The sequence below is a fragment of the Falco punctatus genome (genome assembly GCF_963210335.1).
Source record: "Falco punctatus genome assembly, chromosome: 5".
Classification (NCBI taxonomy): Eukaryota; Metazoa; Chordata; class Aves; order Falconiformes; family Falconidae; genus Falco; species Falco punctatus.
The window spans coordinates 49,007,755-49,034,554 of NC_137584.1; the positions used below are offsets into that span (position 1 = coordinate 49,007,755).

At 40.1% G+C, this 26,800-nt stretch overlaps 1 protein-coding gene across 11 annotated transcripts in view; it reads left to right on the forward strand.

Annotated features, from left to right (window-relative positions):
• Nucleotides 1–26,800, forward strand: part of ARID1B (AT-rich interaction domain 1B) — a 336,590-nt gene that overhangs the window by 178,256 nt on the left and 131,534 nt on the right. For 10 of the 11 annotated variants that reach the window (XM_080389084.1, XM_080389087.1, XM_080389081.1 and 7 more), the window contains one exon: nucleotides 10,364–10,405. The exons of the other annotated variant lie outside the window; for it this stretch is intronic. In XM_080389084.1, the coding sequence (XP_080245210.1) occupies nucleotides 10,364–10,405 (42 nt within the window). The remainder of the gene's footprint in view (nucleotides 1–10,363; nucleotides 10,406–26,800) is intronic. 11 annotated transcript variants of the gene reach the window in all.

Consider the following 26,800-nt stretch of genomic DNA (forward strand, 5'->3'; position numbering starts at 1 on the left):
TGTATTGCTGTTGTGAGCTGGAAGAGGTGGACGAGTTAGGTGCTGACTGGAGCACTTGTTCTTTCCCAGTAAACTCTTTAAATCCTGATACCAGAAGGGTCAAAAACTGGCCAGCTGTGACATCTGAATAATATTTAAAGCAGTTAATCCAGTCACGAGTGCTTATCAATCTTTGAACCTCATGGAGAGGTGATCCTAAAAATATTCAAGAGAAAAGATCAGGTCATTGGCAAAAATCATGTAGTTCAACTGACTCTTGTTCCACAGATTTACCTTTTCAAGTTGAGGTATGAAATACAGAACATTACCCAGGGGATTCCTCCTGTTTGGCTATTCGGCCAGGTGTGTTGATACTTTGTTGTGCAAATCATCCCTTCCAAATCTGTGCTCTGGACCTGACAAGTGAATTGCCCAGATATTATCAGTATTAGCCACCCTCTGTGTATGGCATGATGCTGATAATGGGAGAAGGGGGTGTCAGGCAGAGTTTTCTATCTAGTTGGGAAGGTAGAGACCAGGTTCTGAGAGCCTGTTACATCCCTGCTGGCAATTGCTTAGGCCATTTCCCCATGTAATTTACAGTTGCGTGGACCACTGTGGTTCTGTTGTTGATCATATCACGCTGCTATGGCAACATTAATTTAGCTGAGTATGCAATATCAGATATACATTTAATATGTTTAATTCTCTTCAGAGAGATAAATTTCAGTCTTTTTGGTTTTTTTTTTTTTTTTTTTTTTTTTTTCTTATAGAGGTGTAGGCTTTCCTTGCATTTAATTGTTCATCTCCTTTCTGATCTGTTCTGATATTTTTTCCCCATTGAAGTTGAAAAGGGTCGTTTTTGTGTGAACCGGTTTTCTGAAAATCATGCTTTAGAAAATCCTGATACATCAGTCCTATGAGGGAAGGTAGAGATGGGGAAGCATAGATGTAATAAAGAATCACTTTCTTCTCCTGACTCAGAACTCGGTTGTGAGCGAGTAGAACCACCAACAATCTAGAAAAAAAGTTAATAAGGACATAAGCTCTATGTAGGGTAGGTCTTCTGGTGATAAATTTTGCCTTGGTGTGACTTTTTTGCTTACTGGTGTTTTATTCGCAAAAAGTACGACTTTTTTCAGATAAAGCAAAAGGAAAAATGAAACAGTCCTTGTAGAGCAGGAGTTGAAAGTACTGTGGAGATTGTGAAAGGTGCTCAAAATGGTGTTGTTTTTTTCCTGTTATATTTCAGATTCAGCTAGGTTGTGTAAGTTATCCATTCCATTAAAAGTAGGAATAAATAATGCAATTTATGTTTGGAATTGATTGTGAGACACAGTAAAGCTTTTAAGTTAAACCCTGTTTCTGAAACAGAGTGCTCCCTACATTGTGTGCCTCCTTGCCTCAAAAAATCTTTTTAACCCACATACCCAAAATAATGTTGTCTAAGGTGCAGGAAGCTTTTTCTCCTGAACACAATAGGAATATGTTGAACCTTTTGAAAACAGTTTCTGTTTTTCAAACACCTTTTCTTTTTCAGCATAGATAATTAACGCTGCCTTCACAGTGCTTGGTGCCCTTGATACATGTTACGTTTGACAGATCCTTTCTGTTTGCCACCTCTTCCTAACATGCTTCCAAGATTTTCAGCACAAAATAGCTTAGTATCTTTGATGTTGGTTGTATACGGGCTCAATTAAATAAGAAAGCTGCTGACAGAATGGTGTAGAGTTGAAACTTGAAGCTTTGTTTCTGTAAAGATTTTGTCCTTGGTCACTTGTCATCAGTTTTTGCTGCAAATTGTTTGACTTCTTTTAGGCAGGATTGTTAAGATGTGCAGTTTTAGCTAGGACTGTATTTGTTTTCACTTTTACAGGTGGTATGGGCTGTAATTATGTAGAGAAGTAGGAAAAGGGAGCAGGGGAGTACTCTGCAGTTGTGGCCTTAAGCAGCAAAAAAACTCCCTGCTGGTGAGGGTGGCTTTAAAACATGCCTTTCTGGAACTTTCTGGATTATTTAAAAGCATTATGGCACTGCAGCTGTTCAGTACCATCCTCGAGGTGCTGGTGGATGGCATCTTGTATTTACAATAAGCAACCCAGCTTTGTCTGAAAGGGGCTGTTGGGGGGTGTTCAAGTGGCCCCTTGGGTTGCTGAGCTGTGGCAGTGAGAACCTCCAGCCCTACAAGTAGAGGGCTGCAGGTTTAACGTTTTTCGGTGTTTCTGTAGCAAGACCCCCCTTACAGCCTCCTCACAGCCTAACGGTGTGATAGTGCACAAAGGCAGCAGGTGTAGAAACACTTTGCCTTGGACTTTGGTCGACAAGGTTTTATGATTCCCAGTCTTGGAAATGGGGAAATGAAATGATGAAATCATGGTGTTGGAACAAGAGAGTAAGAAATACAAATGGATTAGAAAAGACGCAGACACAATACCTAAATAAAAGGCTTACCGGTGGCAGTAATTGTCACTGCTTATGTCACATGGTATAATGACAGTTTTTCAGGATTTCCCACATACTAGAATGCATGAGGATGAAAGGTTGGAAATTTTTTTTTATAATATCTAACACTCTTTTCTTAAGGGAAATTAAATAGCGACTGCTCTGAGATTTCAGTCTAAGTACAACAATCATTTTGATCTCCACATTGTCAAACAAATAAATATCAAAAGCTAATTTTCAGTGCAGTTACTGTGTTTCATGCTGTGTTCTGGTGTGAAAGAACTAATTGTATGTTACACATCTTTGCCTATATATATGAAAAACAGTATGATAGAAAAATACTAAAGGATTTGGATGATGAATACATGTTTACAGAGGAAAAAAAACAGGTGCATGTGTATGTCTGTATATATATATGTATGTGTGTGTGTCTTACCTGCTTCATCTCCTAATGACAAGAGCAGATGAACATGTTACAGTCATGAATTCGCTGCTGATCAGCTGTGTATATGGTACATATGGAGCATTAAGTTACCACAGAATTGGAAGGGATGGGAGCGTGCTCACAGGTAGGTCTCAGGTTCCCCTGCACTGAACATGCGCTGAGCAGAGATGTACGGAATCCCAAATGTCAGTTTATCTGGGATTTGTGGCAGTTGTTTCCTGGTGCAGACCTAAATGTGTTTTTACCTTTATGTCTTTTTGAGGTTACAGGAACTGCCCCATAGCGCACAACTTCTTTTCTCCCAAGTTGCTTCTAATATGTGTAATTCTGTTGTAAGTATTACATCGCACAAGGCTGACAGTTATTGCTTTTAGTTAGCTAATATCGAGAGTCTAATTTTTTTTCTTCTGGGGGATTGGCCTTGTTCCCAGGATTTTGCAAAATATTTGCAATGGGAGGCTAAACCAGCAGCAGGTTAGTCAATAGCACGTCCAACCATGTGTGTTGGGCACAATGCCGAAGATGTGAATGATACAGTTGTAAATCAGCATCCCCAAAAGCATTAGCATTTAAGAAAAAGTTTAAAAATATGAGCATGACAGATCTGTTCCACTAAACAGCTTTTAAGAACATGAAGCATCATTGTGTTTTATCTCGAACACTGGCTGACCAAGTACAGAGCTGCTTCAGTGAGGTGCGTCCTTGAGCCACTGTTGTCTGTACATGCTAATAAGGAGAATGAGGAGAATTAATAAGCAATTTGAGCTGTAGCATAGTTTCTTGAAACATTTTCTCAAACCTTTTTAACACAAAGTAGCACTCAAAGTTATTCTGTAATTTAAAGAGAGATAATTTTGTTACTTAATTTGTATTTTTGGAGCTAAAAATTGTGACTCCAAAAATTAGAACACTGATCTTCATTATTGCTAGACGTGGTGAGCTAAGAGATCAGTGACAGATACTATAAAGAGCAAGCAAAATAAAGGTAAAGTCCAAGAAAAAGTGGATGCCAGATTTAATGAATAACTGCCCTGAACTGGGTCATATTGTATCCAGGTTTTGCACAGGTGAAACGGTGAGGAGATGGCATTTACTTAACCAAAAAAGCCTTGAGTAAGTAAGTCTCGATGGACTTAGTGCAGAATGTGAGGAAAATTTGGCTGAGCTATCCGTAATTAATGAGGTTTATACAGTGTGACTCTCATGCCTTTATTTCAGGCATAGATTCATGGTCATAACAAAGGTGTGTCTTTGGTGTGTTTGTTCAAGGATTGCCCAGGGAAGGTGCCCAGTCCTCGCTTGCTGCAGAGCTGAACCCCAGCCTGAAGTGCATGCATGATTGCCATTAAAAATAAACAAAACTGGTGGCAGGTAGCAGAAAAAAAGAGAAGGGCAGGCTGTTGCAGTTACCAAAGTTTAAGCCTACAGTTCTGCATGTGTTAAAAGCTGTGTACGCCCTCAGTAAATCCTTGAGGAATTGCCAGAAACTCCTGTGGGTCATCTAGGTTTGTCCATGCTCCAGTGAGAAGGACAACCATCTTCTACAGTTGCTGAATCCTAAATTACTTTAAAAGGCAGGCAAAGGGCGGAGGTACTACAGCTAGTTAGGCTGGATTTTGTGAAGATACGAATGACTATAGCCATATTCATCTTTGAAATAAACTTTCTAAGAACTTTGAAAAACGAAAACTGGATTAACTTCCTGTCACCTTCGTTTTCAAAGAGACAGTTTTGGAACTGGTGGTGTGTGGGTGGGTGGGCTGATGGGAAAACCTTAGAAGCTGAGAATAGGCGCTAGAAAGGGATTATGAGGGTATACCCGCACCAAGCACTACAGCGTCCTCCGCATTTCACGCTACTCAGGCTATTTCCTATAGACCGCTCAGCAAAACTGGTGTGTGGAAATAGTACTTGGAGCTACATTTGCATTGCTCTGCGCCTGGACTAGTGAGTCCCATTTATAAGTTGTTGGGACTACAGAGCCTCCCCCCACCTGCCACAAAGTCCTGTGTAAGTCAGGAGGGCAAACGTGGGTCACAAGAGCAGGCGGTGTGATTATGGACTGGGCAGTGTGATGTGGTTTGTCTTACCCCAGCTGAGCAAGAAGTGCACCCCAACGGCAAGAGGGTGATTTGGCAGTAGTTGAGGAGAGAGCACCAGTATTTTCTCATTCTTTTACGATTTCGTTGTCGTGGGGAAGAGAGTCCTTTCTGATGTGATGGATCTTTAGTGAACAGGGAAAACAAAAGTATTACAAAATGCAAGTATTAACATACACATTTATTTTGTTTTGAGCATATTTTAAAAGGGCCAGAGGCATGCCTTTTGAGTAAGCTGGCAGTTGGCAAAAACCCTCTAGGTATCAGAGACGCCCTGTGCTATAATTTTCCTAGAATAATAATGTCAAACAAATGACAATAGGAAGCCTATAAAATTTGCAGCCAGCTGGGCAGATTCTCTTGTGTGACCCACAGAAACTGCAAGTGCCCGTGCAGAATATTTTGTCTTGATCAGAGCTGCTCCAGTCTACTGCATTCCTTGCCAGAGTAGCTGTAACCCCCTCACCTGCCAGCTGCAAATAGCGGCTCCATTAGATGAACTCTGAGAAGCTCTGACCCAAGTCTGAGAGCAGCGTTAAGTGTGTGTCGTATTGGGAGTTTTTGCCTGGGTAGTTAAATGTAGATCAATGATCCTTTTCAGCATTAGTGTTAACAGGATATTATACAGGAATCAGCATGCACCAGAAATGATTATTAGTGCTTATTTTCAGATGCCCCCAAAAAAGATGGAGAGGAGTTCTGTGACCCATGTCTTTTGCGAGTCAGTTATTTTGTCCTTGCATACTTACTGCCTCATATTCTGTTGTTTGGATAACAGTCTGGGTATGAAGCGTAGCTGCAATTTCTCCTGTGAATGGTATTCCACTTCCCATGGCTCTTGCTCAGTTTCAGCTAATCCTGTCTCAAACAAAGTCTTGATGAGACGAGGAGCTGGACTGAGCTGAGGACTGAATCAATGCCGAGGATGGCTTTGGGGAAGACCATATTATAATAATTCCTTGTGTCATCTGATCACTAGGTTGTACAACTGCTCCAAAAGGGTATTGTTCAACATTGCTCCTCAAGGTTTTGATCTTCGGTTTCAACAGCTTTTCTCTTTGTCAGGGAGGTAAAAATTACTCTCTGCATGATTCACTGTAAGTCTCTTGGTTGCGATGCAGTATTGTTTGTCAAATTGGAGCTGTGCGAGTCCTTTACTGAAAAGCAAAACAAAAACACTGAGTAAGTCTCTGCTTCTGACAAAAAGAGACTCAGGGTACTCCCTGACTTGTTTCAGGGTACTCCACACGTTACTCATCAGGGACCTTCCAGGCTGATGAGAGCACATATGTGAGTTCTTCCATCTTGTAAAATAAAAAACTGTAAAATTATATTTATTCTACTGTGAAATTATAGAATACTATATAAGCAGTAGTGGTCTTGGCCACACCCGCCCATTTTGGAGACCATGTAGGTTGTGTAGGGAGGTAGGAAATTCATTTTGGTCACATACTGGAGAGGTTCTGGAAAATTTCTTGGCACCATCTCGGCTAGCCCCAGTTCCTGGTCCCTGGAGTGCCTCGGCCAGGGGCCAGCAGCAGGGAGCAGGCTCCAGGAGGGGTACATTGCCCAGGTGGGACAAGTGTGCTCCAGCTGTGGGATACTCCTGCTTAAACCACTAATTGTGTCTCATGTGATTGACCTACCATGTATGTTCAATGCTCGCTCTCTGGACTACTACCCCATCATTTACCCTTTACCACCTACAATAGCCTTCTAGCCCAGAATTGCAGGATACTGTAGTGTGGTTTCGGATTGCTTATTAGAAGCAAAAAGGCTGTTTGATTCTTGTGATAAACTGGAAAAAACACCGATGAACAGTGGTTAAAAGTTGCTTTTACGCAGAAGTAAAATATAGGGCAAACAGGCCCATTCAGCTATAACACTACTGTGAGGAGTGGAAAGTGGACTGAAGCAAAGATTCAGAGCAGTGCCTAGAGGGGAAAGCTGCTGAATCCAATACAGTTCCATAGATATATAGATACATGAAACGAACAGTGCTTCATTTAAGAGCCAAGTCTGCTTTTTTTAATGATGCAGGGAATTTTTCACTGTAAAAGAAAAACGCCCCCCTGCCCAAGATAATGTATTTACATACGTACAGTCAGAACAGACAAATAAAATAGGAATGTTTAGCTGCTACAAATAAGTATATAATGAGAAGTTCTCAATTAATGTCTGATTATCTTGAAGCAATAACGAATCTCTTGTTTGGCTTTTTTTTGTTTATTGGAATGGAAGTGATATATTTTGAAGCTGATTAAAAGAAAGATGATGCTTGCGTGATTCTTAAGGAAATTTTCTCTTCTGCTCGGGGAATGTGGATGCTGATTGAAGTACACTCTCATTCCCACTAGAGGGGTGTCCTCTCAGCCTAGGTTGTAATGCATTTTGGCTTTTTTTTTTTTTTTTTTAAACTCAGCATGAGGAAAACCTCACACTGTCCCACATCTTGTACTTTATATTGTGTATATTATGGTGTCAGCAGTTACTCATCTTTTACTGATCTTAGCTTCCTTTTCTACAAAGAGGTGAATGGACTAACACACTAGTACACTGGTAAACACAGTAGTAACAAAGAATACAGAGGATGTTTTATTGCATCATCTGCAAGGTGAGGACAAGTATTTATCACAGAAGTGGTGTGATTACTTTTGGAAAAACAGAAGTGGCATTATCAGACCTGTTCAATAGCATTTTTTAATTAGAATTATTATCTACACTAATAGCTGTGCTCCAAACCATTTTACTTTCTGCAAGCCGTACATTTCTAAGCATAAAAGAAAATATTGCTATATGTAAAAGAGACTAAGCGTATGTTACATCAGCTTAAACTCCTGCTTTACTCTGTGATGTCACAGTTTGTTCCTCTTCTCAATTTCTTGGTGAAAAGGAGGGGGATTTAATTTTGTAAATGTGCAGATTGTGGTGCCATGTTAATTCATGTATTTTGAAACTGTGGCAATTTTGAGCATTCTCCTGGCCCTGAGCAAGCGGGAGCTTAATTAGCACAACCCATTTGTTGGCAGTACCACTGTACTCTACAGCGAAGGTCCCCGCATGGTGAGGTGGCCTCTCTGCAGACGAGGAGCAGTGCGGAGCCCGAACAAAGGACGCTCTGCCCGATCTGCGCTGGGTCAGTGCAGGAGTTCGGTGCTGTCCACAGTGTGCTCCTGCAGCTGGGAGCACTGGGGGATGCAGGGCAGAGGGCAGGCAGCTCTGGGCAGGCTGGCTGGGGACGTTAGCACAGCTGGGACTGCTTGGGAAGGAGAGGAGGAGGAAGGGAACAGCGGGTGAGGGAGGCAGGGTGGACTGGAGCTGGCAAGCAGTCAGCAGCCTTGCTGGGGTCAAGGAGAGAGTCAGAGAAGGGACCCAGCGACACAGAGAAGGCTCCAGTTTTCCTAATGAATCTCCACAGCTAGTGTAGCAGAGTAATAAACATTGATGGGTCTGGAGGCAACATCTAGGGGGTGTGACTGGCGCAATCCTGGATAGAGAAAACTTGAGTGAGTTTTGAACAAGATTGCACTTGGGGTCTGTCTAGTTACAGGAGTTGGATGTTGTACCAAAACAGTAAGCCTAGTAAAAATGAGCATCCACAGTTTAGATGGGGGTACCACATTAACCCTAACCAGACTGCTTCAGGTGTTGGAATGACTTTTTTCAGAAGTCTTGAGCATCTGAGTAGGGCACTGTATTGTGACAGGCAGTCATAGTTACTTCCAATCCAGTTGCTGATTATTCTCTTTTTGGCCCTGGGCAAGTCACTTAACCCTCTGTCTGTTTCTTCATCTGTAAAATATATTATGGATATTTATCAGTCTCACCAGGACTGATTGTTTAATATTTATAAAGTGCCTAAAGGATTAGAAGCTTAATATAAGTAGCTAATACATATCATTTTAGATTGATTTTATTTACTTGGGTTTTTTTTTTTTTCTACCTCCTATTGAATGAGATACTATTTTGTAGCCTCTTACTGCCATTCCTAATCAGCTGGACAGGTCACAATTGGATAACTTCAGGTTCATTTTCTTCTTTTATTCCTAGTTCCTATAAATGCTTTATTCCCTTCCCCCCCTTTTTTCCCTCCCTTTTTTAATTTAGAGATGAAGAGATACCATATGTTGCTAGATCATGACATAAATATATTTAAGTGCTGCCGTCATTGTTAGTTTATCAGCCTTTCCATTATAAACCCTCTTGTTCAGGGGTTTATAACTCTGGCATTATAACGTGCTTCAGGCTGAAACTTGACATTCATTTTTTTCCCCCTTGATTTGCTTTAAATCCTTCACTCTTCTTAAGTTAAACTGGAGATTAGATACATTAGTTATAGTTATACTAGTTGTATAAATTACAATGCAGCGGTAGGCATTTTAAATAGGATGTAAATCACAGAAATAGAGACTTTCCTAGTTGTTAACTGGGAGCCTGGGAGTAGAAATCTGGGATTATTTTCCTGAGCGTGTCCCTGGCTTGGCATGTGACTACTAAGAAATTATTTAACCTCTTTCTGCCTCTCTCTTCTGCCTGTATATTGGGATGATGACATTTCTTATTTCACTGGTGTATTGGGAAGCTTAATTAATTAGATTTCATAAAAGCACCGAGATTCTCAGGTGACAGGTGCTGAAGTGTGAAGTATTTTTAAGGAGTCTGATGAAAAATCAGTGTGTCTGTTGCCTGTTGTCCCAGATTAGCGAACATCAACTCTTAGAGCTGTGTGGTATGTGGCAACCAGCAAGGAGCTGGATATGAAGCACCACTAGATGACCGAGCAGCTTGCTTTCCTCAAGCTTCCAAACATTCACTGTATCTTGCACCCGGCTAGTCTTGGCCTTTGCCTGGGGATTTTTTATTCCCCAAGTTCTACTGTTATCAAAGAATTTGGTATGCTCAAGGCAGGACAGGAGCCTGCAAGCAAGACCTCTTCTGCAGTTTCCCATCAGGGCTGTTCCACTTGGTGCTGGTGCAGGAGTTACCCAGCCTGGTTAGAAGATAATGGGAGGGGAAGAGTTCAGATTCAGATCTTTCCAGCCTGTTTTTACAGGGAGATTGTGTTGTGCTCCGGCAGCTTTTTGGTGTAGCCAAAACTCCATATGGAGGACAGTGTTTCAGCCATAGTACAGTAAATTCTGGGACACTGACAGGTACTTTTCACGTCGTTTCAGTTAAGAAACCTTGTTTGTGCCTTGAGGGATATTTTGGGAGTTTCCTCCCTTGAGGATTTCTTTTGTCAGCTGTTAGTTCAGAGTGTCCTACTCTTTCCTAGGGTTGACCCAAACTGGCATCTTCATTTACAGATCTCTTTGCCTGGACTGTGGTGCTGTGCTCAGGAGAGAGAGGGTCTTGATGGTGGCTAAATTTGAAATTATCTTTCTCCTTATAATTTCAGGTTGAAGTCTTGGCCTCCAAGGATGCTACATTTGGACACAAGGTGTGTAGTTTGATGCAGTTTTGTTATATAGGTCCCATCAATTTATATTACTGGATGTGAAGTCACAGATGACAGTTTTCAACCTGAGAATGGAGGAGCCTGTGACTTGCATCCATTAATTCAGAAACTTTCCCTTACATGTGGTAATCTGAGAATGACACACAGGCTGATTTAATCCTGTTATTTGGTATAAAACCTGTGAGCAAATTTTACTTTTGGAAGCCCAAAAGGACTATCAGCTTTGTAGTAAATTCTAAGATTGGACTTACCCAAATGCTGGATTTGGTTTTGTTCCATAGATTTGCAGCTCAAAAATTAGAGTTACCTGCTTTGCAGTGTGCAGAGTAAGCCACTTTGTTCATAGTCCTTTTTCACAATGATTCTCAAGTAGTACATTGAAAAGCTGCATCACCCTGTGTTCAATTGTAGATCCAATGTATGGCATGCAGTTTGCGTGTTGGAGAGACCATTTTATACCTGCTCTGCTAAATGAATGGGCTGTATCCTAGTTATTGCTGAAGTTTCTTTGGCCGGTGAACATTACGGTGATGACGACAGTTGAGCACTAATAGCGGATGATTTTAAGCAGGGCAGATTGTGTGTAGGCTATAACTAGTTAGCTAGGAAGAAAGTGGATGGGGAGGGGTAGAAGGAGATTGTAGGAGCAGTAGGCTAAATCATGACAATGAAGTTTCCTGCTGCTGAAGGCCCACATGCTGTGATACTACTGCAGGTGAGAAAATAGCAGTGCTGTTACTGTCAAGGCAAAAAAAAAATCAAGAAAATATGAAATAAGTTCTGTAGGTTTATATAGAATACATATAGAACCAACAGGAAAAAAAAGCTTTAAAAGCACCTAAATATTCATGATGCCAGAATTTGCGTTATGTCTGTAGTGTACATTTTTATGTTGATGTGTGATAAAGTAATTTAAATAAATTCTTAAAAAACAGAACCACTCCAGTATTATTTAAGTAATTAACATATGGTAGTCTGCAGTATTTTCTGGGTTTTATTTAATACCCAGCATGCACACAGAATATTCATTGAATAGATAATGAACCTGGAGGGTCAGATCTTGTGAACTCATGTCCATAATCCTTCAGACTAGGTGGGTAAAAAGAAATATTGCTGAAGATTATTGTAGCCAATCACTCTCACAACTAAAACACTGTGGAGGAGGCATCTTGATTTTTTCGTCGCTAGACTTGCAGAGTGTTTTTCAGTCTTTGAGTCATCTTGATGGACATCCTTTGAAACGCCTTTTTATTACCAGAACTTCTAAGAATTTTCTATTACTAAGCTTCAGTTTTACAAAACCGAACCAGTACTGTTGTCAGCTCTTAACATCGTCCTTCAGAGTCCCAAGCAACTTTTCTGTAAGATTTAGCTTCAGAACCAACAAGGTCTTTTTACTTTCTTAAAATAGTAGCTTTACATAGGGATGTCGTGTACTTTTTAATTAATAAAGAATAAAAGTGAATGTATCATTCCAAATTTGTTGATCCCAGAATTAATTTTAGCTGTCTTTTTAGGCATGCAGTGAAAGCCCTTTCTTTCCTTCTCTCCTGTAAGAAGTGTTTTCTTTACTGTCTGTCTCAATGACAAATGAATGTCAGTGTCTCTGTTACATTAACAAATGAGTTGGTATGCCCATGGAGAAGACATATAAGCCCAATATTTTTAATGGGGAAAAAAATTAATTCTGTAAATTAGAAAATAAGTTGGTATTGTGAGTACCAGATAATGAAGTTGAGAAGGATGTAAGACTCAGAGTTCGCATGATGTAATGCTTTCCTTGATACCAGCTTTTAGCCTGAATTTCCCTCCAGGTCTGTCAGAGACTGTTGAGAGGTTTATCTTTACGGTTCTGCATGTAGCATATGCTTCGGCTTGAAATACTGTAGGACCCCTCTGTATGCATAAGCGGAAGCATAATTCGCTGCAGGGGATGACTCTTCTTCTGACTGTATCCATTCCACCTGTCCTTAGACACTTACCACTTAATTTTAGGCTTGTTGACGGGCTGTGTTGCCTGTAGATGTTAGAATACTATTTTTAAAAAAGCATATTTCTAGACTTCTGAAAGAGCTTACAATGTTATCTGTTCGTCTTAAATTCTCTGTGGTTTTAGTCTCATGGTAAATACATATGCTGGCAGCGAATGGGGCTGTTTCCCAGGAAAATACTCTGAATGAGGCAGCAGAACATCGTTCAGCTTCCCTGTAGTTGTCATCGGTGAAGTGATCTGGCTGATGGAGTCTGCCCCTTGAATAGTTGTCTTTGATGCTGATAAGTCCGTGTAGAAATCAGCCAAAGGATGTTTTGATGCAAAATATGCATATTGATTTGGACAAAATAATTCTTATTTTTTAAAATAAGATAAAAGCTATTGTTTCACACTGTCAAAATATCCAGGGAAGAGGCACCTTGAAGTACCAAATCTTATCTTTACTCCATAAACACAGAGCAGGTGCAGACTGCAGACCGTTAACAATAGTCCTTCAGAATGTTCCCTCCACCTCACCTTTTTAATAATGACAGTCTTCCCAAAACAGAGATAGAATACAAGGCATTTATTGGAGTAAAAATGACATCTCAGTGTGATTTTTTTTTTTCCATTCTGTGCACATGTAAGACCAGCACTCTTTAATAGGCCATGAAAATTTAAGCAGTTTTTCAATCAGTTGAAATACAAGTTATTGTTTGACAAATATAAAGATGCACAGATTTGACAACATTGCTGTCCGGACCTTTCCTTCCTTTGGTTGACTAGTAGGAAGCAAAGCCATTCGGCTTTCTTTACAACTAATTTTATAGGAGGAGGAAGCTGTTAGCGTGCTGTAACAGCTTTTTTGAAGACGGTAAGCTTGGTGTTCAGTTTAATTTACACATGCATTTGCGTGTATATTTGTATGCATGTTTGTTTCTTAAAGAAAAGAAAAAACAAAACCATCAAGCTTTTGACTGCTCCTTCTGTTTCAGTATTTGGAAGGGTTGTGCTATATGCGTAGTTGTGTATGGAGGGATGTAGGGAAGATGATCACCTAGCAAATCACAAACAGCTGATAAGGGAGCTAGGATGGACTTAACAGTTACACCTGGTCCATTCAAAGTCTGCTAAGTATGAACTTAGATACATAATAAGTTTCTTGAAAACCACAGTTGCCAAGAAAGTAACGTAGAATAAGAGCGGATAGATGGAGTGGTATCTGCCCAAGTCTGTAGTCAGCACACAGGAATGTATTTCAAAGTTGGAAACTCCTTCAGTCCCATTAATCTTATTAAAGCCGAATGATGACATGTAAAATACTAACAGTGCCAATTTATTTTGTGTTTGTTTTAGCTGGAATAGGAAGATCCATTTTAGCAGATGGGACCGGTGTTCCCAGATGGTAGAGAAAATTAGGAGGGATACAAAGATGCAAAAAAGAAAGGCAAAAAGAATAAAGTGCACAGAGCAGAAATAAGAGGTAAAAGGTTTAACCATCTTGAATGATGCTGATTTAAACACCAAGGCAATGAACAAATAAAAATAATGTCTTGAGTTGTTTAAATCCTCCTAAGAGGTTTAGATGCTCAATTTCCACTAGAACATTTTAATCCCTGAGGTAGAATTGAAGATCTTAGTCAGAAAGGTTGGTTATTATATAAAGATTTAACCCACATTTTATTGTTGTAGGAGTCACATATTGGCATCAGTTGGAATTCCGGTGTCAAATGCAGTATCACATACTCCAGACAGGCTGCAATTGGTGTCTGGCCCTACCTTCAGAATGAGATGCTTGATTTTTTTAAAATATTTGTGCTCAGTTTACTCTCCTGTCCCTCCCTTTCCCTAAGGCTTTTACTGTCAGCATCTACCTGACCCAAATAATGTAGGGTAGAGGAGGCTTCATTCAGTTAAGCAGGGTGAGATCACCTCGTGTCTAAACCTGTCTGTGGACGTGTAAAGTGCCATAAGCTCTGTTTGCAGAGACGGTGCAGCCCGCCTACCGCAGCTAATGCCGAGTTGCAGTGATCGCAGCTTAGTGCAGCATTAATATAAATAAGTTTGTTAATGGCAGTCCAGCAGCTACATGTCAGAAGGCTCACAACTTTGTGCAACAGGAAAAGAGACACTTATGTTCCCACAGTGGGGGAGCTCCACCAAGAACAGGACTCTCTTATTTGGTAGTGAGCTTTAATCCTTCCATTGTGTGTCTTTTTAAGCTGTGTTGTGATGTAATTGGCTTAATCATTACTATTATGTTGCTTTGCACAAGTTAAGATTGTAATTTGACATATGGAAATAGATGGCAACTGGATTAGTGATTTGCAGGTGTCATTTAAAAACGGGGCAGGGAAGGAAGCCTGTTCATATTTTGCAAGCGGCGTGTTTGCTAATGTACAGAGGCAGAATTAACTACACAACTGCATCTCGCGCTGCCTTGAAGTAGGAGCGAGCTTCACCTGTTCGTTTCTGGGACTGTACTGATGGCGTTGAGGAAAGAGAATCTCATTCCCGATGGATGTGTTCACTTGTAGGAGTGATTTTATGTTTCCTTTGCAGAAGACAAATACAGGAGAAATGCTTTCTCTTTGATCGAGAAATCAGCATAATGGAGACACAGCTCTATTTAAGAAATGCAGCAAGGGTGGTATTTCTGATGTGGCTGTGTCTGCATGGTGGAGCTTTCAGCATTGTTCGTGGAACTAGCCGTATTCTTGTTTTGTGACACAGCATAAAGCAATGACCTTGTCTCCATAATTTAGTAACTGTGGAAGTTGTTGAAATAATCTATTCCTAAGTCTTTTTAAGTATGTGCTGCTGTGATGCAATTTTAAAATGCTTTTTCTCTGATGCAGGGTACATGGTTTTAAGAATCAAGTATGCTTAGGACTAAAATATCTTTTTTTCCTCCCCGACATGCTACGTTTTCTTGAGTTTATTAAGATTTTTTTTCTTCTTCTTCTTTCCTCCACCTTGCAAATGCTGCTTTTTTGCAACACTGAGTAAACCAGGGTGTATCTTCTGTAGCACATTTATTTTCACGGTCCCAGATAACCAGAAGTTCAAATCCTGAGGGGTAGTTCAGCTACACGGTGTAGCTACGTGTCAGCTTCCTGGTTTGAAGCATAGGACACCAAAGAGAATACATTTGGTGTCTGACTGTGAGTTATGACTGTGCAAATCTAGAAGGAAACTGTTGTTCTAGTGGTACCTGTAACACAGAAGCCTTGAGCTACAAGATGGAGATGCCATTGGAGAAAACATGTTCTCAAGATTTTTTTTTTTTTATTTGTATTAGCTTTATTTCAGCAAAATAGTACTTACTTCTTGGAAAGAGGGAGAAAAGAAGCCATTGAAAGGAGAAGAAAAAGTAGACATTAAAATTTTTTTTCTTTCAATGCCTTGTTTTAAGACTGCTTTCTTTTGTTGAACTCTAAGCAGCCTCTGCTCCTGCCATCTGGTGGTTGCTAATAAAAGTTGCAGCCTCAAAGCCAAATTAAATTGTTTTAAAGCCAATTAATCCTTTTCAGAAGAGGATGTTTTCAAGTGTCTGAATTACCTCTGTCTTGATATGTTGACACTTGGAGTGTCTATGTGTGTGCTTAGTATATGGGAAAATATAGATAAATGAATTCTCATTTACATCTGTCAGTGCGGTGTTGACTTAGGTAGGAATATGGGGGTTGTAAATAAGTTTTTGGATTTGTTTCAGCTTAGAAAAAAAGAGATACTCATACTAGCCTCCAGTAACTTCTGTTTCACTGCTCAGAGCAGAGTTAGGATTACGTGTTTCCCCAGTTATGTTGTTTTCTTTGTGGAGTTGTTTCACCTGAGGTGTTCAGATGAGTAAAAGGATTTTCCAACCTTCTTTCTTTGAGTCATTTTTAAAGCTGTGTTTTAGGATTGCTGAAGTCTCTCTGAGTGCCCTCTGTGCTGTCTTAAGAGTAGAGAATGGCATTCTAGCACGGAATGAGGCGCTCTTTTAATATGCTTAGGGACCCTTTGCAGATGTTTCAAAGTGTTTTGAAGTACTTATGACTAAATAGCAGCGAGTTAAACAAGTTTGTGCCTGGACCTGTGCATATTGCTGCTATGTTATTCGGGACAACCCGAGAACATGCAAAACCAAGCAATTGTTACAAAGTTTTAGAAATTTCGTCTATGTAATCAATAGTTCTTAATGTCTGGTAAGTTTAGTCTCAATAAATATCTCTGTGGTTTGGGGGTTTTTTTTGCCCGATTAGTTTTATAAAAATTAAGAGGCACACAAAGAGATTTAGAGCCGCAAGTTCCTCTCCATCCATTGCACACACCTGACTGTGGTCCAGCTTTGTCCTGAGTTCTGCGGGCTGTAGAGGAGCGTATCTAAGCACCTTGAGTATGGAGGGTGAAATCAAACAAGAGTGTTGTACCCCATGAAAAGCCATTCCAAACAACACCTGCTTGTTGTGGTACCCCACTCCTCACACAGCTCACTCCTGCTTCCCCTATAGAGAGGATTTGAAAGCAGTGTAGGAAGATGGAAAAAAGTGAGCACTTAGAGGTCCTAATGCCTTCTTGTGCAGTGGAGGTGGATCTGGAGAATTCCAAAACAGTCTTGCATGAAGGAGAAAAGATTAAATGATACAAAGAGTGTGTGTGTGTGTCTGTGTCTGTGTGTGTGTGTGACTCCTCTTAGCTGAGAACTCCCAGATGTGAGATGTCAATCCACGCTGGATAAATGGTGTCGTAACAGTTGGTTCTTTCCTCCTTGTGCCCTGTAGCCCACACTCCTGGACTACAGTCTCAGGCAGGACAAGACAGGGCAAGGCTTTAAAAAGGAACTGTCCCTTTTAGCAGTGTCCCTGTGTGGATACAGCATGTTAGGCTTTCCTGGATATTCCCTTAGTTCCTTTCTTTCTAGTGACCCAGGCTAGCAATAAATACATGTTTAATGCTCATGTTCAGCATGAAGCATCTCACGATGCTTGCAGAATAAATGCTTATGGCCTCAGGGTTAGACTTAGGCAGTCTGCATGGGTATGTGGTAACATTGGTTTTACAAAGCTCCCAAACGCTCTGTGGCAAGCTGGTGTGAGGCTGGCTGGTGAACATAGTGCTCTCCTCAGCAACCTAGCACACGGCTGTCCTGTGGTTTGTCCAGCACCCTACAGCCAGCTGGGATTAGTGCTAAAAACATGTAAACTGCTAGCTTTTTTCCTGCATAATCTCTACTTTTGGCCATACATAAGCATATTAAACAGCCTTCATCTCTAGTACCATGCAGTCTGTTATCAGGCTGTGGATGGGGTCACGCTTCAGGTTTTTACGCAAGTTTAAAGCTCCCACCACCTTTCAGAGAGTACCAGGGGGCAGAAATCAGTGTGCGGTTTTCGGAAACAGAGGCATATGCAATTCAAGGCAAGTGTTCCGTATTTGCTCAAGTGGTGCCTGTAAGAAGGTTTGACAACTGGTTTTGCTTTTCTGATTTATGAGTTTCCCCTCTTTGGGCAGTTCTGTGCCGATTTAGGTTGCCACTTGGTTGAAATTAACTGCTGCAACCTTGAACCACTCACCTCTTGTGGCAGCAGAAGCAGCAGTCCATACTTGCCCCTGCTGCTTTTTTGGAGAGGGGGTCTGTAGTATGGTTTGTCCTTTCCAAATTCCATAGAAATGCTAGGAAATTGCAAACTTTGGTACCGCTTCCGTGGCAGGAACATTGAGGGTTTGACTGAACCCGCCATTTCACACCAATCACTATGATGCAGCATTAGAATTTACCACCAAAAAAAGAGAATTGATTTTCTTAGTCTGCCTTTTGTTAACTCTCTTCATGTTAAACTGGTGGGAGCCCTTAGGTGGCCTGAGTCTGGTGTGCCTGAGCTGGCTGCCCAGGTCTGGCTGAGTCTGCTGCTCCCAGTCCTCCCTCCCTCAACTGCCTCCTGTCAAGATGTAACTGGGGTGATGCTTGCCTGATAAGGCAGGTCCTTTACAGTTCTGTGTGGCCCCTTTGTTTTATGGGGCTGGTTTGAACTTTGAGGGAGTATCATATTTACCAAGAAGTCATCTAACAGTCAGAACACAATGTTTGCTTGTAAATACCTGCACATTTTAAATGAATGTTAAGGCAGGTGGTCTCTTTGTTTAGGGGTGGGAAGAGGGCAGGACAGAATATTTGCAAATAGTTTGCTGTTTCTTCTTGATTAGGAGAGCAGGTTAGACCAGATTTCTTTTTCTTCTGTAAATTCTACCTGATTGCACAACTGGTGAGACCAGAACTGCTCCCTCCAGCAACCAACCCCACCTTGCTACAGGAAGCATGCTCCGATTCATACTGCAACTTAAAAAACAACAACAAAGAAGCCACAAATATTTTTTTATACTACTGTTCATTTGTTTGCCTTTTTTTTTTATAGCATTCTTCTTTTAACAGCATGAAATACATGTATAGAAAAAGATTCAGATTTCTCCTGTGTAGCTGCTCCCCCTGATTGCATAGTCGGCTTGTTAAAACTAATACTAGGTTTGAAAATTACGAATTGCAAAGAGGAATGTGAGAAAGTTGTTGGGTAGACAGATGTGATTTAGGTTTTCATTTCTCCTTTTTTTTTGCCTGAGACAAGGTCAGGTGTGTGTCATGCTTCAGAGCTGTGCTTTGCTGGAAAAAGGGTTGTTGACATGTCGCAGATTTCAAAGAGAAAAAACAATGGCAATAATGCAGGATCTTGGGCTTTTTACTGAATGTACATTTCTTCTACAAAAAACATTGCTTTGTAACTTTGAAGCTTCAATTATTCCATTGTTTTTTAAGAATTCTTCTTGTGGGATAGGGTTTTCTAATGAATTGGGATTTTGATGGATAATTTTATTGGATTAGAATGACACTGGGAAGTCCTGTTTTTCAAGGTCATTTCTTTGATTTTCTTGGTGAACAGTTAATTATACAGGGCCTTGATATTTTCTTACATAGGAAGATAAAGATTACAGATGGTTTTCACACTATTGCAATGCTTTAAATTGTTTAATATTGTAGACGTGTAGATTATTGTGATGTATCTCTAGTGTAACGATCGGTGTGTTTTTTATGATTTTACTACTAAGTGCTTGCTACTACCTGAAATAGAAAGCAGATGGATTTACAGTCTCTTTAGTAAAATTTGTTTTAACATTTTAATCTGAAGCAATGTAAGCATCATTCGTACTGTTCAATTTAATGTGACTGTCTATTTTCATTCCGCTGGCTGATTTCCCCTCCCTTTATCAAGATCTGTTTGAATCTCCCCAAGCCTCCTGTGAAACTTCCTCGCAGTGTTATTCCTTGTGTCAGAACCAATGTACCAATTACCTTGTAAATGTAATCTATATCTAGAGCGGGTTTCAACTTCAGTCCTTGTGCAAGGGCTGTGCTCCGATGGAGGGATGTATACCTTAAAAACACTTAAGGGAAGAGCAGTTAGAATACATACTGATTTAAAAATTAATAAATATATTTAGAGAAACGTGTTAACTGCTGTTTATGAAAGAAAGCAATGAAGTGAATCGTGGAACTGGCTTTTGTCACATCTAAGTAACTAAATATCATTACAGCACATAGGATTGCCTGCAGAAGCTTTACAGTAATGTAGGTATGGCTGTTTATATGCTTATTAACCTGTAGTTTTTTAGCTGTGATGTGTGCACAGTGCTGCCAAGGTCAAAGTTATTAAGCTGCCCCAAATAGTACTGAGGGAAGGAATTACATTAACTAAAGCTTTCTAATTTTTTTGAAGTAAACTTTTTTTTTTTTTTTTACCAACAGTATTGTGGAAAAGGATCTTGAAGGAGAAATTTGGGGATGCTGGGCTTGGAAATGGCATGAAATAAAGGAAATTAAATAGGATTAGAACTGGTGTTTTTGGTGGAATAAATGTTGAAGATGATGGTCACAATACTCTTAGGATCCTGTGTGTTGCCAGGCTTAGTTATACAAGGGTTTGAAAGTGAGAAGTTCAAACTTGATACAGTGAGCAAGGGAAAGCTAATGGAGCACATTAAAAATGCAAGCTGACCTAGATATACTGTTGAATGGTGCCATGTGGTGTGCAGCTTTACATGGCAAGCTGCAGCATCTTGACCAGAATAAAGCTAAAAAAGCTGAAAATACCGCACTGTTTACAAGTCCAAAGAAAAGACAGAAGAATTAGGCCATCATGTAATATTTTATATAGGTGACATTGCTTTTTCACTGGGAAAAGAGCTGCTGATTTCTGTGAAATGTATATGACATTTATTTAAAAAAAAACTACAGAAATTACTTCCGGGGAATGCTCAATATACATGCCCAATCGCTACAAGTGTCTGTCTACTTTCTGCTTTCTTCTGTCTAAGCTACATGTACGCAGAACCCTGGAAGATGGAAGAAAAGTTAGTATTATGTTAAGGGTTAGTTATCAGAGCTGAATTCTTTCTTTCTGGAATGTGATGATATTCAGTATGGGAAAGGGTAGCAGAATCCAGCCATTAATCTATGGTACTTTTAATTCCAGATTAACAGAAGTCAAAGTACCAGAAAACAGTTAATATGATATTATTTTTCAGATAATATTAAAATAGCTTTTAGCTTCTGTTTGAAACTTGAAGTCTTTCATTCTGTTGTTTAGACAGTTTTAACATGGAATTATTATCTTAGCTTATTTATAAATACCAAAAAAAGCTTACCGAGGAAGTGTTCACTTCCCCCCTACCTGCCCTTGCATCTGCCTTAGCCTCTGCTCAAACTGTACAAATGCAAGCATACATGATTGGGATATTACATATTTTTATAGGACTAGGAGGTTTAAAATTAGTATTTTTTTTCCTAGGGCTGTAAGTTATAATGTGTTTTCAGTTGGTACAGTAATAATAAGAAAGGCTTGCATGTACCTGTGATGCATTTGATTCCTCCTTGCAGTGACTCATTGTGGATCTCTCTTACAGCTAAGTGCTTGTTCCTTGTGATCAGAGGAAAATGCTACACACCTTCTGCTTTGTGCCTGTTAAATTCAAGTTTCTATTGTAGGCAACATTACACAGCTATTTTTGAGAATTAAAGTGAGAAAAAACATCAAGAACAGTAACTGAAGTGAAAAACAAAAAAAACCACTTTTCACCCCTCAGCCCTAATGTCAGTTTTCAGTGCATTTCTGTTTTCATGCTTGCCTTGTCCAAATTTACAAATTTTTCTTTCTTCTTGTTCAGAGCACCTGTCTTTGATACCCTGTTGAAATTAGCAACCATAATGGTAGTTGCTCTTTTCTCTCTTCTGGAACCTAAATGATGCAAACCAACCTTTTTAAATCTTGTTATGTTAAACATAATGTATAGTTATATCCAGAACAGTATTTTGAGTTCAAGAAGAGATTGTTTTCTCCAAATTTGATACAATTTTTCCCCCTCACCTTTTTCATTCCCTAAGGGAATGGTCTGGAGAACAAAGTGTCCGTGTTCCTGGGAACAGAAATAGATTGTTCCATTCATAATTTAGTGATCTATTTCTGTTTGGCAAAGTTAAGCACATGCTTAACTTCAGGTCTGTGATTAAATCTCACTGACTCCAGTATGACTTAAATGCTTTGCAAAACTGTGGCTTTTATTCCCGTCTCACCATTGCACCATTCCTTCTGTCTCGTTACTCCTTTTTTCTTTTTTTTTTTTTTTTTTTTTCTCCACCCCCCACAACCCCCCGTCCTCTGCCGTGCTGCAAGTTGACTGTGCTTAGTGTCAGCAGTTTATGTTCTGCATGTTTAATGAAGGCCATGGCTCAGCTCGGCATAGCCCTTCCCCTTACGCTAACAGAATTTTGATAAATGAGACTTCCTTGTGTGGAGAGCTGAGAAGGGGCTTTGACAGGAAAAGGCAGGGCATGAAATCAGCAGGTGTCAGAGTGTGCAAATTATAGGCATTTTAAACCAAAAACAAAATAAATAACTTGTTATGACTCACTGTCTTCAAAATGTGTATCTTCCTATGAAGCACAAAAAAGGATTTAACAATATCCTACCAAAACAAAACTAAATTCAGTAAGCACTGATCTGAATCAAGATATTTCTACCTTCCTTTTTGCACCATGTTCCCTGTGCCGACCACCTCAATCATCAAAGTGTGCTATATAAGCGATTGGATTACAGTCATCGTTGCTGAATTTAGCACATGGCAATACATTTCAGTGGTGGTTTATATTCTGTGTTGATCTAAACCATTAGAAATTCTCTATTTTATGCCCACTCAAGTTATTGACTGCGATAGAATAACAGAGGAACTAGTTTCACAGGCGAAAAGAAACTGCCAGCAGATATTGGAAGGAAGGTTTTCAACTAAGGTACATTTCTGTGATCCTTCCTCTTTCAGTTCTGTTTTCATTTCGCTGATACTGCTCACTGAGTTCCCCGCCACCATCACCTCTTTCAGTTTTTCTCCTTCATGCAGATGTAACTTGTTCAGTGACCGATCTATTCAGACTATACTGCTGTGTAATTTAAAAAAAAACTTTTTGTGTGCTCGCATGCACCAGTGAGGTATTGGATTGTTGAAATAACATCAAACTCTTCACTGGAGATTATAATCTGACATGAATGATTGAAGGCCAGAAATGGATCCTGCAGACCTAAAACTGGAGCTATTTTATTACCTTATCTAATGTTTCATAAAGGTTTCTGCAGCTGTGGTGGATTAGAGATTAATTGTTTTTATTGGAGAGATGAAGAGAAAGGACAGTTGGTATGGTTATAATAATTAATAAATAACACAGTTAATTACTGTGCTGGCTCTCCAGTATGTTCAGAGATTAATTTAAATCAATTTGTGCTTGCTTCTATTAAAATACTCAAAACTGTATTTTTATACACACACACATACAAATATAAAATGTATATACATAGAGCTGGGTATTTAAATATATATGTTTAATTTTATTTCTTGTATATCTATGTTTAATTACTTACGTTTTTCCCCACTTTTTTGGCAGGATTTTTGCATGGCTTGAAAGCAGGGGTAACTGCAGACCTTGTAATTTTTTCATAAGCTGGTTCATGCCACACCTGTGTGCCAAATCTTCCTGTAATGTCTGCAAAGAGCGTCTCAGGATTTTCTTGCTCACCTGCCACTGCCCTCCTTCCCTCCTGTCAGCCAGTCGGGACACCTCTGCAGTTGGGAGAAGCTTGGGAGTTGCACATGATCACCCACTGGCATGTTCTGGTGTACAAATTTTCTCTTACAGAGAGAATATTCTTTCTTAAATATTAAGATACACGCTTTATTCTAACACCATCTCATCCCAAATTTGTATTTAAAAAAGAAAAAAAAAAAGATAGAGGTTTTTTCTTTTCTTCAGACATTTTACAGCAAAGCAACTGCAGTTGCACAGGCAGTGGCTTCCAACAGTAGCTGTAGACTTCAGGCTATATTGTACTTGCTCCATATTTTACAGTGTAACTTGTAATACACCCTGTTCAAGCCCTGAATTGCAATCTCTTAGCCCTCCTTGCTCACAAAGAGTATTTACAGACTTGACTGGGAGGTGCTGGCGGCTGGATGGCGGGCAGGCAGAATTCATGATTCCTGTAAAGCGCAGCCAGAAAAGGCTCTTCCACAACATATGACCAGGCCTCTCAGGACACCTTCCACTAGACCAGGTTGCTCAAAGCCCCATCCAGCCTGGCCCTGAACACTTCCAGGGATGGGGCATCCACAGCTTCTCTGGGCAACCTGTTCCAGTGCCTCACCACCCTCACAGTGGTGAATCTGAATCTCAACCCTCTTTCAGTTTAAGGACATTCTTCCTTGTCCTATCACTATGTGCCCTTGCAAAAAGTTGCTCTGCAGCTTTCTTGTAGGCCCCCTTTGGGCACTGGAAGGCTAATGTGAGGCTTCCCAGGGCCTTCTCCTCTCCAGGCTGAACAACCCAAACTCTCTCAGCCTGTCTTCACAGCAGAGGTGCTCCAGCCCTCTGATCATCTTCATGGTCCTCCTCTAGACTTGCTCCAACAGGTCCATGTCCTTCTTATGCTGGGGGCTCCAGAGCTGAACACAGACCTCCAGGTGGGGTCTCAGGAGAACTATCTCTTTTCTGCATTTGAGAGTTAAACCTTATTTGTTTTGCCTTAAAATGTAGGGAGTTGGGTGAAGAATGGCTGTTTTTTAATTCCTTCATTACTAAACCTCAGTAAGTGAGGCCAAAGAAGGTTTCCATTCACTCACTGCCACTTACTTCCTTCAGACTACTAGACAGAATTAAATCTTCAGTCCAGAAGAGAAGTGTTTCAAAAGTACGTAACACGTTCTTTTCTAGGAATTCCTAAAATATTAGATTTATCTTCTGAAATAATTACAAATAATTATGAACAACACTTTATATGGTATCACCAGGTTCTTTTTTTTTTTTTTTTCTTTTCTGCTGCAGCTATTGCCACAGGGGTTTTTTGTGAATCTTTACTGTGAATATACATTTTAGCAAAGAGCATTGCTCACTAAGATTTGGAGATTAGTTTATGGTATTTTACTGTGATGTAAAGTAATTATACTCTAAACTATGACAGACAGTATAATTTGGAGATTGCATTCCATACATACCCTTCCATCATGTTCTGGCAAAGGCCAACCTTCTGCTGAATCTGATAAAATAAAAATTTCAAATCCCAAATGTGCACACGCATAAAAAACAACCATACTGAGGATGCCTGTCACTTCGCGGCATTGGTCACGATATTGGGCGCTTTGCCTTTACACCATCAGAATGCAAATTATTATGTGACAAACTGCAGCATTAACCTTACCCCTGGGGGAGCACTGGCTTCTCCCCAGGAAGCCTGCGCTCTGGGGGAGCTTGGTGCCACAGCTCTGGTGAGGCCAGGGAGCCACACTGGGCAGTACTAATGGTTAAGGTCCTGCTTAACCTTACATATGCCAACAGCCCTCAATTATAGAGGGCTTTTTCAGATGCAGAGTTAAGTGGAGCCTGAAGTCTCCACAGAACTGGAGGCCACAGCTGCAAAATCTGAAATGAACTTTTCGTGAGCCCCAGTTGATTGCTATTGCTCCTCAGCAGAGGAGAAGGGTTAGACTTCTGGTCTTTCCACTGGCACATCTTTAAGGTTAAAAAAAAAAAAAAAAAAAAAAAGAAAAGAAAAAAAAAAAAGAAAAAAAAAACCCAACGTATGGACAGGTTTCCAGATCTTTCTCCTGGTTAAAATTGTCTCTTCTTACTCTAGTCTTGCACTTCCAATTTTGCTCTGTAAAGTTATTTGAGTTCAGCATGTTCTAATTTAGAAGTGAAAGATGGTTTTTGCTACACTCAAATACATGCGATCATCATAGCGCAGTCTCCTTGCATACTTCAGCAGACTCAGCCTGTCTCACTGCAGGGCTTGCTTCCCTCAAGGCTCATCTCTTCTCCATGTTTTGATAAGGAGATGAAAGGTGCAGAGAAGGGCTGGTGTTGAATGGAAGTTCATTGTCTTGTTCTTTGATTTATCCCCTTATCTAGATGTAGAATATCTTGCACCTAAATATTTTAGTAACTTAGGGGAAAGAACTGTGAAGTAATACGTTTTTCTAAATTTAATTTTCCAAATGCCAACAAGCTCAGTACATTCTGGGACATGTAACCTCGAAGCACCGAGAGTGTGAGCGAGCCACTCGACTGTGTGAGTTAATCAAACACCAGTTGGTAGATGGAAGTGTACACATTTGCCTATGTACACTTGTATATGACAGTTAGTCTAGAAGAGAGTGGATTTGCTTTGCTGGAAAGATGTTCAGTAAAGGTAAATAGGACCATTTTGGCATTCAGGCTAATCAGTTTAAGAGCAGGTTGCCTTGTTTCTACAATTGGTTTTGCCCACTTGTCATTTTATTATTAAAAAAACCAACAATCAAACGAAAGCAAGAGGCACCCCCAAATAACAGGAAATAAGGTTTGGATGCAGTGTTATCTGTTAGTATTTCAAAGTTCTGGCTCCCCACTGTGCAGTGAAGTTTGTGCTAGAAAGTGTAAGTGGAAAAGCTGAGTTGGGTTTCTGTCAATTTTCAGATTCTTTATGCATACACACTGAAATTTCATGTTTTCATTGAGAAGGTCTTGCAAAAGACTTACGTATATAAAGTTCTGACTGTGTATCTATTGGTATATATTGAGCTGTACATGCTCAATTGGAAGTAACAAACCCAGAGATGTCCTATACCTTGGGTCCATTTTGTGTGTACAGCAGTATGAATAGCAGTAATAGTAAACTCTTCAGTGAAAATAAAATAAGCCTGAAATTGTCACTGTAGATTGCCCACCGCTCTGCTTGTTCCTTATGTGTCACCACCGAGCTGTAAGAAAGAACATAATAAGTTTAAGAGGAGTATTGCGGGTGCCAGTCTTCAGAGTTTCCAAAGGACTGTGCAAACTCTTGGTGCATGTCTCC